General features: G+C 50.2%; 1 protein-coding gene across 3 annotated transcripts in view; it reads left to right on the forward strand.

Moving 5' to 3' along the window:
- The window catches only part of bcl10 (BCL10 immune signaling adaptor), a 49,513-nt gene extending 45,772 nt beyond the window's left edge, over positions 1–3,741 (forward strand). For 2 of the 3 annotated variants that reach the window (XM_038793622.1, XM_038793620.1), the window contains one exon: positions 2,582–3,741. In XM_038793622.1, coding sequence (XP_038649550.1) covers positions 2,582–2,952 — 371 coding nt within the window. In that variant the 3' untranslated portion in view covers positions 2,953–3,741. The remainder of the gene's footprint in view (positions 1–2,581) is intronic. The other variant, XM_038793621.1, reaches the window with a different exon arrangement.
- Positions 3,742–14,755: the final 11,014 nt, after the last annotated feature.

Consider the following 14,755-nt stretch of genomic DNA (forward strand, 5'->3'; position numbering starts at 1 on the left):
GTGAGCTGGGATTGTGCACGTGCAGAGCCCTGTGAATTGGGACTGTGCGCGTGCAGAGCCCTGTGAGCTGGGCCTGTGCGCGTGCAGAGCCCTGTGAGCTGGGACTGTGCGCGTGCAGAGCCCTGTGAGCTGGGACTGTGCGCGTGCAGAGCCCTGTGAGCTGGGCCTGTGCGCGTGCAGAGCCCTGTGAGCTGGGACTGTGCGCATGCAGAGCCCTGTGAGCTTGGACTGTGCGCGTGCAGAGCCCTGTGAGCTGGGCCTGTGCGCGTGCAGAGCCCTGTGAGCTGGGCCTGTGCGCGTGCAGAGCCCTGTGAGCTTGGACTGTGCGCGTGCAGAGCCCTGTGAGCTGGGACTGTGCGCGTGCAGAGCCCTGTGAGCTGGGCCTGTGCGCGTGCAGAGCCCTGTGAGCTTGGACTGTGCGCGTGCAGAGCTCAGTGAGCTGGGCCTGTGCGCGTGCAGAGCCCTGTGAGCTTGGACTGTGCGCGTGCAGAGCTCAGTGAGCTGGGACAGTGCGCGTGCAGAGCCCTGTGAGCTGGGACTGTGCGCGTGCAGAGCCCTGTGAGCTGGGCCTGTGCGCGTGCAGAGCCCTGTGAGCTTGGACTGTGCGCGTGCAGAGCCCTGTGAGCTGGGACAGTGCGCGTGCAGAGCCCTGTGAGCTGGGCCTGTGCGCGTGCAGAGCCCTGTGAGCTGGGCCTGTGCGCGTGCAGAGCCCTGTGAGCTGGGCCTGTGTGCGTGCAGAGCCCTGTGAGCTGGGCCTGTGTGCGTGCAGAGCCCTGTGAGCTGGGCCTGTGTGCGTGCAGAGCCCTGTGAGCTGGGACTGACTTGGGCGGGGGGGGGGGGGGGGGGGGGGTATTCGAATCGCGATCCTGCTGAAAGGATTGTGGAGAAACGCGAGTGCTTTGGCCGTAACTCACTGATTTAAAATTCCTTTGATTATTATTTTGCACTTTTCAGCTGATTCAGCCAATATAACCAGAAGGAACCCGACCCCTCGCTGATTTTTTTTCTCAGTCGTTGTAACTGCCTGAGATGTTACAGAATCATCTCCTGGACCATTGTAGTGTAACCCATAGATAGCCATGCTGCAAGCACAGTATAAATAGACAGTGGAGGTTTAACTGATTATTGACATGGGTTTTTTCACATTAGTTTGTAGTATCGTCAACTGCCATTGAATTTTATTCCTGTTTGTAATTTAGTAAATGCATCAAAGGCTTGTGTTGCTGTTTTCTGTGAGCAACAACCCTAAATTTTCCATCCTCTCCTCTCGCTGACCTTCCCACTTCTGGGTACTCTTGGGATGAAGGCTAATCTTCACAAAATTGTTATGGTACAGAAGGAGGCCATTTGGCCCATCTTGCTCAACACTTTTTCCTGTCCCACCACTGACCACGTGGACTCTCCCGGTGGGGCAGTAACCCTTTTCCACCTCCCACCTTTGCACCTCCCACACGACAGTCCGCTAACTCACAAACAAGGCCCGTGCCATCGATGTCCTTTATTGTGGATCATTGCATTGCCGTTATGAGTTTGGCTTTGCCTGGCTGAAGCCTCCTAGGCCAGGCCACATCTTCCGCCTGCCACACACTCTGAACTTCCTCACCAAACTTCACCCTGAACAGTCCCCCTATTCCTCGGGCAACATCCCTTCTTTCTTCTATCCATCTTACCTCTCCTTTTTAAAATCCTTTATCTACCAAATTTGGTTGCACGGCCCCTCGACTTGTAACCAGCTCCCTCCTATAGCAACTACTTCTTAATCTCCATGTTATTTTCTGTGTTTTGTGTGAGTTGTATAAATTGAACTCTCCCACCGATGAACCTATTTTCATGGCCACGGTCTCTGTGCCTGTTGTCTCAAGTAGAGACGAGGTTGATTGTGTTACTTCCTTGCATGTTTCACCATGCCCCCTTCGCCCTAAGTGCTATATCTAACTGCTTCTTGAAAACATGCTCTCTCGTTGAATAAATTTCTCCTCATCTCTGTCCTAAATGGTCTACCCTGTATCCTCAAGACTGTGACTCCTGGTTCTGGACACCCCCCCCACCATCGGGAACATCCTTCCTGCATCTACCCTGTCCAATCCTGTTAGAATTTTATAGGTTTCTATGAGATCTTCCCCCCCCCCCCCCCCCCCCCCCCCCACACCCACTCTCCACCTCATTCTTCTGAACCCCATCGAATACAATCCCAACCAATTCAATCTCGCCTCCTCCGTCAGTCCCGCCATCTGTAACCCCATCCTGCCCCACAATCCTCTCCAAACTCTGTGATCTTCCAGACTCGGGAATCGTTTCTCCTGACTCAATCCTGCCCCCAGCTCCCCGGAGTGAAGATTGGGTATATAACAGGGCCCTTTAAGCCGAGTCTGGTCTGCCGAATCGGGGAGTTTGCCAACTCCGCGATCGGCCTCGGTGGACAGAATCCAGCCTCTGGCTTTATGGATATGTTCCTTTGTCAATGGAGCTGTGTTCCTCTTAATGGGTTTCCTTCTCCAGTTACAGAATTAAAATCACCAATCGCATCAAATCCCTATTCATCTAGTGTTGTGTTCACTTTTGTTTTCTCTTCCACTTGAAGCAGGATCCTTTTCCAGCAGTTGTGAGACGTCCAAAGAAATATCCGGAACAAACAACCTGTCTGCGTTTCCTTCCGTTGAGTCCAACCCTCCGAGGACAGAAGCAAACATTCTGTTTCACCCCGAAGGAGAATACAGCCCAGTGCCGTCTACCTCGCCGACTCTCTCTCCGTTAGATCTGCAATCCATGTCCTTGCTGGAGAAGGCAGGCGTTCTGAGCAATGTGGAAACCCTGCCGACGACATTAAGCCTCCCCAGGCCAGGGGAACCTGGGGCTCCTTCCCTTCCTCCTGAACTCCAGGCTGAATCCGAGGGAGCATGTAGCAATTCCAGTGACACTGAATTCTTGCCCTTGAGGTCGCGTGCACCGTGACTTTGCAACCCCAAGATCAGCCTGCTTTAAAAACCAATGGACGTTCAAGGAGAAGATTGTACAGACTCTGGGCTTTTTGGGGTTCTCCTCTGTCTTTGCTATGTTTGGGTTTAAAAACTGATTCCATTTGCAATTGTCCAGTTGCATTAAGTTTGTGTTTCATTCCTTCACAAGTTGAACCTCCTCTTGCAACATCAAACAGTTATTTTCATTGCCTTTCTGCAGCAGCATGAGCTGCAAGAGTGGCTGATGTCTCTTCATCACTGAAAGAGGCGGTGGTTTAGTACAGTGTGTGCGTGCGCCACACAGCAGCGAGCTCCTCGTTTTTAACGGTAAGTCATTGGCTTTGAGCCGCCTGAGTTTGGGCAGGGGCAGAGGAGCCAACTGCGGCTGAGGCAAAGCAATGGCGGCTCGGCTGTTCCACCGGGCGTGCCAACCGGGGCACCGACGTTCCCATTCAGCAGCCTCATGCTGGACGTTTTGGGTTTAGTGAGGGAGGGTAGCTCGAGGGTAACGTTTTTAACAATGGCGAGCGGGTCAGCATGCACCATCCTGAGAGTCGGTGGCTGACACGTGGCTGCCGACTCTGGTGGCTCCCACTGCCACTTAGCACTTGTGTCTGTCTGCTCTTGGAAGGAGGTCTCCGCCCGTGAGAGTTTTTGCCCAATCGGATTGCCTAAAATGCAGGCTGGGTGGGTTAAGGCCATTAAGTGACCACTTAAGGACTTTGATAGGTGAATGGGTGGGTTTGGGTCCCCCCCCCTCCCTTGATAGGTGAATGGGTGGGTTTGGGTCTGTTCCCCCCCCCCCCCCCCCCCCTCCCCCCCCTCCCCCGAGACCCTGCCTGCCCAAGCATGAAATTGGGTCTGGATTTTGGGCAGGCGGGTTCCCAGGGGAAATCCCGGCCATTCAATCTTCTGCTTCCCCCTCCCTCCCCCTCAAAACCCACCTCGGGGGAAGTGTAAAATTCTGGGAGCTAAGCCGCTTCACCCACACTAACACAAGAGCTGCAGTAAAAGCTGGGATGAATTAATTTCCAAGCCCAAGACAGACGCCCTGCCATCTCAGAAATAGGATGTAACTGTAGCGGGTACATCTTACCGTGTAAACCGTCGATGAGCCCTATTGCTGAAAAATGTGTTAGAGTTTGCATTGGAGGCAGGGGCACCTTGGCCACTGCAACCTCAGTAAACAGCAGGACCCACACTGGACCTCGTATCGATTTGTGAAAGAAACAAAGGAAACACCATGAATGTGGTTCCTCCAGAATAAGGCCATTCGGCCCATTGCATTTGTGCTTTGCCCTTTGGGATCCGCTGTTCTCCTTTCCCCAGAGCTCTACAAACTTTTCACCTTCCAAGTGTTTATCCGATTCCCTTTTGAAAGTTATTGAATCTGCTTCCACTGCCTGTTTAGGCAGCACCTTCCACATCACAGCTGCCCAAAGAAAATCATCATCTTGTGCCTGATCCGAGAGAAGAGGTTTGTTTGGTTTTAATTGTGGGAGTATTAATTAGTGAGGATTTAAATGGAATTCAGTCAACTTCTGCAGGTAAAACTCCAGCTAGTTGGAGCTGGCAGGTGAGATCAACCTGTGACATTTAGTTTGTGAAGAGCGTTATTAAAGCACTTCGGCCACTAAACAATATTCCGAATGTTTAGAAAAAAAACAAAAAAATGGAAGTTGCTGGAAATACACAGCAACTCTAAGGAGTAAAGGAAGTTATTGATGTTGCAAAATCCTTTTCAGGATCTGAGGGTTGAGACTCAAAACAGCAAGAATTCCTTGACTGGGGGTGACTGGTTGACTGAATAATTCCACGAATACAGCTGGGGGCACCATGGTAGCTCAATGCTCAGCACTGTTGCTTCACAGCTCCAGGGTCCCAGGTTCGATTCCCGGCTTGGGTCACTGTCTGTGCAGAGCCTGCACGTTCTCCCCGTGTCTGCGTGGGTTTCCTCCACGTGCTCCAGTTTCCTCTCACAAGTCCCGAAAGACACGCTTGTTAGGTGAATTGGATACTCTGAACTCTCCCTCTGTGTACCCGAACAGGCGCCGGAGTGTGGCGACTAGGGGATTTTCACAGTAACATCATTACAGTGTTAATGTAAGCATAATTGTGACAATAAATATTATTATTATACAATAATTTTAGTTTCCATAAATGGTGGGGTATTTTCTAATCTCATCACCAGCATCCAGTATCATAACTGCCACATACAAGTGACTCAAAACAGCTTGGTTTTAAATACAGTTTTCTTTTCATTGTTTCGTTGGATGTGGGTGTCGCTGATTAGGAGAACATTTATTGCCCATGCCTAGTTACCCCTGAAGGACAGTCAGAAGTCTTACGACACCAGTTTAAAGTCCAACAGGTTTGTTTCCAATCACTAGCTTTCGGAGCACTGCTCCTTCCTCGGGTGCTGTTTTCCATCTGATGAAGGAGCTAAACTCCGAAAGTTAGTGATTTGCAACAAACCTCTTGGACTTTAACCTGATGTTGTAAGACTTCTTGCTGTGCTCGCCCCAGTCCAACGCCGGCATCTCCACATCATGACCCTTGAAGGAGACGGTGAGCTGCTTTCTTGAACTGCTGCAGCCCCTGAGGTGTAGGTACACCCGCTGTGCTGTTAGGGAGGGATTTTGCCCCAGCGACGGTCGAGGAACGGTGATATATTTCAACGGGTGGTGAAGTGACTTGGAGGGGAACCTCCAGGTGGTGGGGTTCCCAGGTATCTGCTGCTCTTGTCCTTCGAGATGGCAGTGGTCGTGGGTTTGGAAGGTGCTGCCTAAGGAAACTTTAATAAAAGTTCTCAAAATCAAACTGGTCTGAACGGAGTGGATAGAGAGAAACTGTTCCCGTTGGTGAACCAGAGGGGCACAGGTTGTAAGATGATAGGCAGAAGCGTCAAGGCCAAAAACATGAGGAAAAACATTTTTATGCAGCAACTGTTCTGGATGTGGAATGCACTGTTTGAGAGCATGATAGAGGCAGATTCAACTGTGGCTTTCAAAAAGGAACTGGATAAATCCCTGAAGATGGAAAATTGCAGAGCTGCAGGGAAAAATAGGACGGGGGGCGGGGGGGGACTGGTTGGGGTGCTTTTGCTGAGACCCCACGGGCAGAATGGCCTCCTTCTGTGCTGTAAGCATTCCTGGTGGGAATTTATGCCCCCCCCCCCCCACCACCACCACCCCGCGCCACGTGTTTTCTGCCAGCGGAGGGAAGCGCTGGTAAATCCCAGCCCGATGACTGTACAATAACCCGCCCTCGTACAATAACCTCACAACGACCAGTTTCGACCCACTCTCTTGCATGTTTTTTTTTTTTTTAAATTCTCCAAATAAAAGATGTTTAGCTTCAAAGATGAGCCTTGGCGGTTAGTTTTGTGCAGCTAATTGTCACGTTGGTCATGATTGGTGTTGGGTTCATTTTAGTGATGTGTTCTTTCGATTTATAAGATGTGACAAAACTGACCTGAGAAGGAATTATGTTCTCAAATCTTTTACTTCATTCAGATTTCCTTTGGAGGAGGGCAGGAAGGATGTGAGTGGGCTTTTTAAACTTTGTTTTTCCTGTGGGGATTGCTGTCAAACAGAGACGAAGAGCTATGTTTAGGAAGTACCTGATCACAGCTCTTCAGGCACCTCCGAAAGCACTTCATAATGGAACAAATAGTTTTGGAAGCAAGTTGATGGCTGTTTTGTAGATAAACCTGGCACCCGACAGCCGTCTAGTGCACAGTAAGACTTCAAACAGCGGGGCTGTTTGTCCAACACATTCCAAGCGCTCTGCTGCTGTAGAAAGGCTGCCATTGTCCCTCTGAAAGGGACAGCCAGCTGAAAACCGGAGCATTTATTTCCAGTACGATACTAACGTATATGATGTTTTGACAAATCAATGGTCTTTGATTTGTGAAATTATAACTTTAGGATGAGTAATGTCTTTTTTAAATTAATACAATTGTTTATTCTTTATGTTACTGCTTTACTTTGTCTACTAACAAAAACTGTGACCTTCTGTTTGAATGTATTACGCTGTGAACCTAAGGATTGAGTGACGGTGTACTAATTTGTTCACGTGCCTGCACTTGTTCTAGTTGCAAAGCAGTAGGTTGTATCTTGTTTGATGGCCTATTTTAACTTGAATTGCTTCAAATAGGAAGTCAACCAAAAATAGGGCAGAGATTTGATCTTCTATGTCGATGTCTGTAGAATATATGGCACAAATGGGCCATTCAGCCCAACCGGTCTATGCTAGCTCCCTCTTGAGCCTCCCCCCATCTTGTTTTGCTTAAACTCGATCGTCGTAACCTTCTATTCCCTTCACCCTTTAAAATCAATTCCCCATTCTGTTGCTTGGCAAAGAGTTTTTGTGTGAATTTCTGATTTGATCTCTCTCTCCCTTTTTCTCTCTTTCTCTCCTCTCTTCTCTCTCATCTGTCCTCTTCTCTCTCTTCTCACTCCTCTTCTTCTTTCTCTTCTCTCTCTCCTCTTCCTTCTCTCTCTTCTCTTCTTCTCTTTCTTTTCTCCTCTCTCTCTCTCTCCTCCCCCTCTTCTTCTCTCTCCTTTTCCTCCCCTCCTCTCTCTCCTCTTCTCCTCCTTCTCTCTCTCCTCTTCTCCTTCCCTCTCTCCTCTTCTCCTTCTCTCTCTCTCCTCTTCTCCTTCTCTCTCTTCTTCTCCTTCCCTCTCTCTCCTCTTCTCCTTCTCCCTCTCCTCTTCTCCTTCTCCCTCTCCTCTTCTCCTTCTCCCTCTCCTCTTCTCCTTCTCCCTCTCCTCTTCTCCTTCTCTCTCCTCCCCTCTTCTTTTCTCTCCTCCCCTTCTCTCCCCTGATGGCTTGGCCGGTGAAGGTAAGCTTTATCACCACCCTGCACAGGAGGGGGTACAGGTTCGATTCCCAATCTGTCCTGTGATCTCAGCCAGGGTAGTGGGTTGGCATGACAATTAGCTCGCACATTCCTGCGCTTGGAGAGAAGAATCCCTGTCAACTTGCTGCTATCGGTTTGTTTCCTGCTTGCCCCCTTAGATACCAACACTCACGGCCTGGCAGTGTCATCTAACGAGTCAGCTGGTGAGGCGCCATGGCTGAGGGTGTCCATGACGCTATTTCACCAAGCCTTCGGGGGAAGAATTGCCTTCGGGGGAAGAATTAGGAGAAAATTCAGAGAATGGTTGCAGCACAGGAGGAGGCCATTTGGCCTGACGTGTCCATGCTGGCCCTCCGCTAGAACAGTTCACCTCGTGCCACCCCTCTCGCCTTTTGCGTGCAGCACTGCTACCGTTTTCCTTTAGGATAATGATCCCATTCCCTTTGGAAGCCAGGATTGAATCTGCCTCTTGGGCAGTGCATTCCAGATCCTAACCATTCGCTGCACGAATGCTCCTGTCACCACTCCACTGCTTCTTTTCCCAATTACCGTAAATCAATGCCCTCTCAGTCCCTCCAGAAAAGGTGACGTGTCTCTCCACCCAGACGCCTCGCGGCTTTTGAACACCTCCTTCAGACCTCCTCTCAGCCTCCTCCAGGGAGGACAGGGCTGCAGTGTTTTGTAAATGTTTGAAGGCTGTGATGACTTCCTATATTTGTAGACCCGTTTATTATTCAGTTGTCAAAAAGTTAATGTGGTTATTGCTTAAATAGTCTATTTTAGAATTTGAGTCTGACTTTCTCATTAGCCTCTGATGTACGGTTATGATTTTGTGCCAATATACTTCATTCCGAATGTAACAATGCGTGTGGACACTTGTACCAATCACTACTCCCTCCAGGGTTTGTGTAGCACTGCTTATTCCTATTATAATGGTCATCAACTGTTAAATGGTACAATGAGATGATTAAGACTGTGCAACCTACTGTTAAATGGTGATGGACTTCTTGTTTTGGTCATTTAAAATAAAAGTCCCCAGTTTGCTAAATCCTAACCTTGCTGAGATTCTTCATGCATTTCTCTTCGTGTATCCTTTGCAGTTTTTAAACTCACCACTCCGATTACTCTTCATAACTTTTCCAAATGAAGCTTCAAGTACATTGAGTCGGGACAGCAGCCATTTACTTCCATCTTTCAATAAACTTGCATCCAAATCCGATTTCCTCCGGTTTTATATCCGTCGACAGCAGAGTCAGCAGCTTTTGACAGGACTGAAAACTAGCCAACGATATTGGTGATACTGATGGATCTATAGGTGTCAGGGTAGGATGGGTGCTGTGCAGTTACCAAAACAACAAGTTGGATTTCATGCAAGACTAGAATGAAGAACAAAGAAAAGTACAGCACAGGAACAGGCCCTTCGGCCCTCCAAGCCCGTGCCGACCACGCTGCCCGTCAAAACTAAAATCTTCTACACTTCCTGGGTCCATATCCCTCTCGTCCCATCCTATTCATGTATTTGTTAAGATGCCCCTCAAACGTCACTCGTCCCTGCTTCCATCAGTGAGTTCCAGGCACCCACCACCCTCTGTGTAAAAAAAAAAAAAAGTGTCTCGTACATCTCTAAACCTTGCCCCTCGCACCTTAAACCTATGCCTCCTAGTAACTGACCCCTCTATCCTGGGGGAAAGCCTCTGACTATCCACTCTGTCTATGCCCCTCATAATTTTGTAAACCTCTATCAAGTCGCCCCTCAACCTCCGTCGTTCCAGTGAGAACAAACCGAGTTTATTCAACCTCTCCTCATAGCTAATGCCCTCCATACCAGGCAACATCCTGGTAAATCTCTTCTGCATCCTCTCTAAACCCTCCACATCCTTCTGGTAGTGTGGCGACCAGAATTGAACACTATATTCCAAGTATGGCCTAACTAAGGTTCTATATAGCTGCAACATGACTTGCCAATTTTTATACTCAATGCCCCAGCCAATGAAGGCAAGCATGCCGTATGCCTTCTTGACTACCTTCTCCACCTGTGTTGCCCCTTTCAGTGACCTGTGGACCTGTACCCCTAGATCTCTCTGACTGTCAATACTCTTCAGGGTTCTACCATTCTCTGTATATCCCCTACCTGTATTAGACCTTCCAAAATGCATTACCTCACATTTGTCCGGATTAAACTCCATCTGCCATCTCTCCGCCCAAGTCTCCAAACGATCTAAATCCTGCTGTATCCTCTTGACAGTCCTCATCGCTATCCGCAATTCCACCAACCTTTGTGTCGTCCGCAAACTTACTAATCAGAAAGGAGGAAGATGGTGGACGGTTTTGGACAGAAGAAAAGAACTGGCTGAACATAACCTTCAATGACGTTTATTTATTTATCTGTACAAGGGATGAGGATGTCGCTGGCTAGACCAGCATTCAACCCTAATAAAGTGGTGGTGAACCGAATTCTTGAACCGCTCGTGTAGGTACACCCACAGTGCTGTTAGGGAAGGAGTTCTACGATTTTGGTCCAGTAACAATAAATAATTATAAATTTAGATTACTTGTTTCCAATTAAGGGGCAATTTAGCGTGGCCAATCCACCTAATCTGCACATATTTGGAGTTGTGGGGGTGAAACCCACGCAGACACGGGGAGAATTGTGCAAACTCCACACGGACAGTGACCCGGGGCCGGGATCGAACCCGGGTCTTCAGTGCCGTAGGCAGCAGTGTTAATCACTGTGCCACCCTGTTCCCCCAGGAAGGGCAATTATAGGTCAGGAGGGTGTGGGGCTTGGAGGGGAACTTGCAGTGGCAGCGTTCCCATGCGCTGGCTGCCTTTGGCCTTTCTAGATGAGGCGGTGTCAAGGTTGCAGGTTTGGAAGGTGCTGTCAAGGACGGCTTGGTGAGTTTCTGCAGTGCACCTTGTAGATGGTATGTAAGATATCGGATGGGGTGCTGATCCAGTGGGCTGCTTCCTCTTGGATGCTGTTGAGCTTATCAAGCAGCATTTATCCTTCATATGGCTTGTAGGCAGTAGACAGCCTTTGGTGAGTTGGGAGGTGAGCCACTTTCTCTATAAAGTTACCAACCTCTGACCTGTTTATGTAGCCACAGAATTTATTTGCCCGGGTCAGGTCTGTTTCTGGGCAATGGTAATGCCCCCACTCCCCCCCCCGCCCCCCCAGTGCGGGGTTCAACGATGGTAATGCATCAAGGGGGGGAGATGGTTACATCCTCTTTTGGAGAAGGTCATTAACCGGCATTTATTGGCATCAACGTTATTTAACGCTTACCAGCCCAACCTGAATATTGTCCATGCCTTGCCATATGGACGATTTCAGTGTCTTGAGTAGTAACAGATGGTACAGAATATTATGCAATCATACATGTTGGCAAAATGGAGGCCAGGAGGGATACCTGAGCGAAGCGAGAGATAAAGGTTTATGTCTTATGGAAGAGATGGGATTGGACAGGGTGGGACGGAACAAAATTGATGAGGGATCTAATGCATGGTGGATCAGAAACGGGGGGGGGGGGGGGGGAGATTGGGAGTGTGAAACAGGAGACCTGACCTCAATCCATCGGCTCCTGATGTTTGGTGTTGGGTTTCAGGTGAAAGGAGGTCATTGACTGTCCGTGTTGCTGTGAAGAAGCCTTGTTTATCATCTGTCCTTGGGAAGATCCTGTTGAGATGGCAATGTGGTTCTCAATTACTCATAAAATTATGGAACCGTGGACACTGTATTGCTGGACCTCCGACATGAGGGATTAGAAGTAGGGACTCGTGTGTGTGTGTGTGTGTGTGTGTGTGTGTGGGGAAGGCGGTGGCATTGTGGCATTGTCACTGGACCAGTAATAATAATCTTTATTATTGCCGCAAGTAGGCTTACATTAACACTGCAATGAACTTACTGTGAAAATCCCCTCGTCGCCACATTCCAGCACCTGTTCGGGTACACAGAGGGAGAATTCAGATTGTCCAATTCACCCAACAGCACATCTTTCGGGACTTGCGGGAGGAAACCGGAGCACCCGGAGGAAACCCACGCAGACACGGGGAGAACGTGCAGACTACGCACAGACAGTGACCCAAGTCGGGAATTGGACCCGGGTCCCTGGAGCTGTGAAGCAACAGTGCTAACCACTGTGTTACTATTGCCACCCCAGAGACCGAGGGTATTTCTTTGTGAACCTGGGTTCATATTTCGTCACAAATTCAATTTTGAAAATGTCATTAAAGGTCGAATGACCACGACGCCATTGTCGATTATTGTAACAATACATCTGCTTCACCAATGTCCTTTAGGGAAGGAAATCTGCCGTCCTTGAAAATGAAAATCGTTTATTGTCTCGAGTAGGCTTCAATGAAGTTACTGTGAAAAGCCCCTAGTCGCCACATTCCGGGGAGGCTGGGACAGGAATCGAACCGTGCTGCTGGCCTGCTTGCTTGGTCTGCTTTAAAAGCCAGCGATTTAGCCTGGTGAGCTAAACCAGCCCCTCACCTTCTTGATCATGATGGGGAGATGCCGGCGTTGGACTGGGGTGTGCACAGTAAGAAGTCTTACAACACCAGGTTAAAGTCCAACAGGTTTGTTTCAAACATGAGTTTTCGGAGCACTGCTCCTTCCTCAGGTCACTTTGGGCATTTCGAGAACAGCAGATGCATCAGGGTAAGCAGCAGAGAAATTTAAGATGCTGAACCATTAAATCTGTTACATAGAAACATCGAAAATAGGAGCAGGAGAGGGCGTTCAGCCCTTCGGGCTTACCCTGACATTCATTATGATCATGGCTGATCATCCAACTCAATAGCCTAATCCTGCTTTTCCCCCTCCCCTTTGACCGAAGTGTTACTGCTTCTGGGAAACAGTCCAGGGTGGATTCTGAATGTTGACTCCAGGGCAGGCACAGTGGACTGCGACGACAACAAAACTGGCGCCTTGCTACACCTGGAACAATTCACCGATTCTTTTTGTTTTATAAATTTAGTGTATCCAATTCATTTTTCCAATTAAGGGGCAATTTAGCGTGGCCAATCCACCCAGTCTGCACATCTTTGGGTTGTGGGGGTGAAACCCACGCAGACACGGGGAGAATGTGCAAACTCCGCACGGACAGTGACCCAGAGCCAGGATCGAACCTGTGACCTCGGCGCCGTGAGGCAGCAGGGCTAACCCACTGCGCCACCGTGCTGCCCCAATTCACCGATTATTAGGGGCTAGCACCGGCGCAAAATGGAACGCAGTCGGTTCCAATGAAAAAGGGTGTGGGATTCACCGGGTTCACGATTGACACTCAGGAGGCTGATGCACACACACACTGCACTCCCCACAGCACCATCCCAGCCAACAAGCTGGCAGCAAGGAGAGTGGCACCCCTTTCACGGACGCTGAACCCGAGACCCTGCTGGATGTAGTGGAGGAGAGGCGGGCGACCCTGTACCCCGGGGTGGGAAGGAGGCTGCCAGCTGCCGCTGTTCACCGTGCCTGGACATGGGTGGTACAGGTTTGTATCGCCGTGGGCAACACCATCCGGACCGGCCAAAATAAACTGTACAACCTCCTCCGGGCGGCCTGGGTGAGCAGGCAGCTCTGTGCCCCTGGCACTAAATCCCAACCCAAACACCTGTAACCCCCTCCCACCCCAGCAAGAGGGCCCCACCCCACACCACATGCCAGCACCCACTGGCCCTCTGGCCACGTGCCCTGGTCACTGAAGCCGCCATCTACCACCCTGGGCTGAATGTGTTGGACTGTCCGCCCCCTCCAGGCGAAGGCCGCTCATCATCACCGTGAGAGGGAGGAGACTGGAGGGGAATGCAGGTCACCGCATTGGGACAGAGGGCACAGGACGTGGTTGGTGGATCCGGAGAGAGGGCAGTCGCCCAGGTGGAGGTCAGCATCTGGCGAGGACGTGAGATCCTGCTGGGATACCTGCTGAGACCCTGCTGAGATACCTGCTGAGATACCTGCTGAGATACCTGCTGAGATACTTGCTGAGGTACATGTTGAGATACCTGCTGAGATACCTGCTGAGATGCCTGCTGAGACCCTGCTAAGATACCTGCTGAGATACCTGCTGAGATACCTGCTGAGATACCTGCTGAGACCCTGCTGAGATACCTGCTGAGATACCTGCTCAGACCCTGCTGAGACCCTGCTGAGATACCTGCTGAGATACCTGCTGAGACCCTGCTGAGACCCTGCTGAGATACCTGCTGAGACCCTGCTGAGACCCTGCTGAGATACCTGCTGAGATACCTGCTGAAATACCTGCTGAGACCCTGCTGAGACCCTGCTGAGACCCTGCTGAGACTCTGCTGAGACTCTGCTGAGACCCTGCTGAGACCCTGCTGAGACCCTGCTGAGATACCTGCTGAGACCCTGCTGAGACCCTGCTGAGACCCTGCTGAGATACCTGCTGAGACCCTGCTGAGATACCTGCTGATACCCTGCTGATATACCTGCTGAGATACCTGCTGAGATACCTGCTGAGACCCTGCTGAGATACCTGCTGAGATACCTGCTGAGACCCTGCTGAGACCCTGCTGAGATACCTGCTGAGACCCTGCTGAGACCCTGCTGAGATACCTGCTGAGATACCTGCTGAAATAACTGCTGAGACCCTGCTGAGACCCTGCTGAGATCCTGCTGAGATCCTGCTGAGACCCTGCTGAGACCCTGCTGAGATACCTGCTGAGACCCTGCTGAGACCCTGCTGAGATACCTGCTGAGACCCTGCTGAGACCCTGCTGAGATACCTGCTGAGATACCTGCTGATATACCTGCTGATATACCTGCTGAGATACCTGCTGAGATACCTGCTGAGATACCTGCTGAGACCCTGCTGAGGCCCTGCTGAGACCCTGCTGAGATTCCTGCTGAGATACCTGCTGAGATACCTGCTGAGACACCTGCTGAGATACCTGCTGAGATACCTGC

This window comes from Scyliorhinus canicula, chromosome 4 (assembly GCF_902713615.1).
Source record: "Scyliorhinus canicula chromosome 4, sScyCan1.1, whole genome shotgun sequence".
Lineage (NCBI taxonomy): Eukaryota > Metazoa > Chordata > Chondrichthyes > Carcharhiniformes > Scyliorhinidae > Scyliorhinus > Scyliorhinus canicula.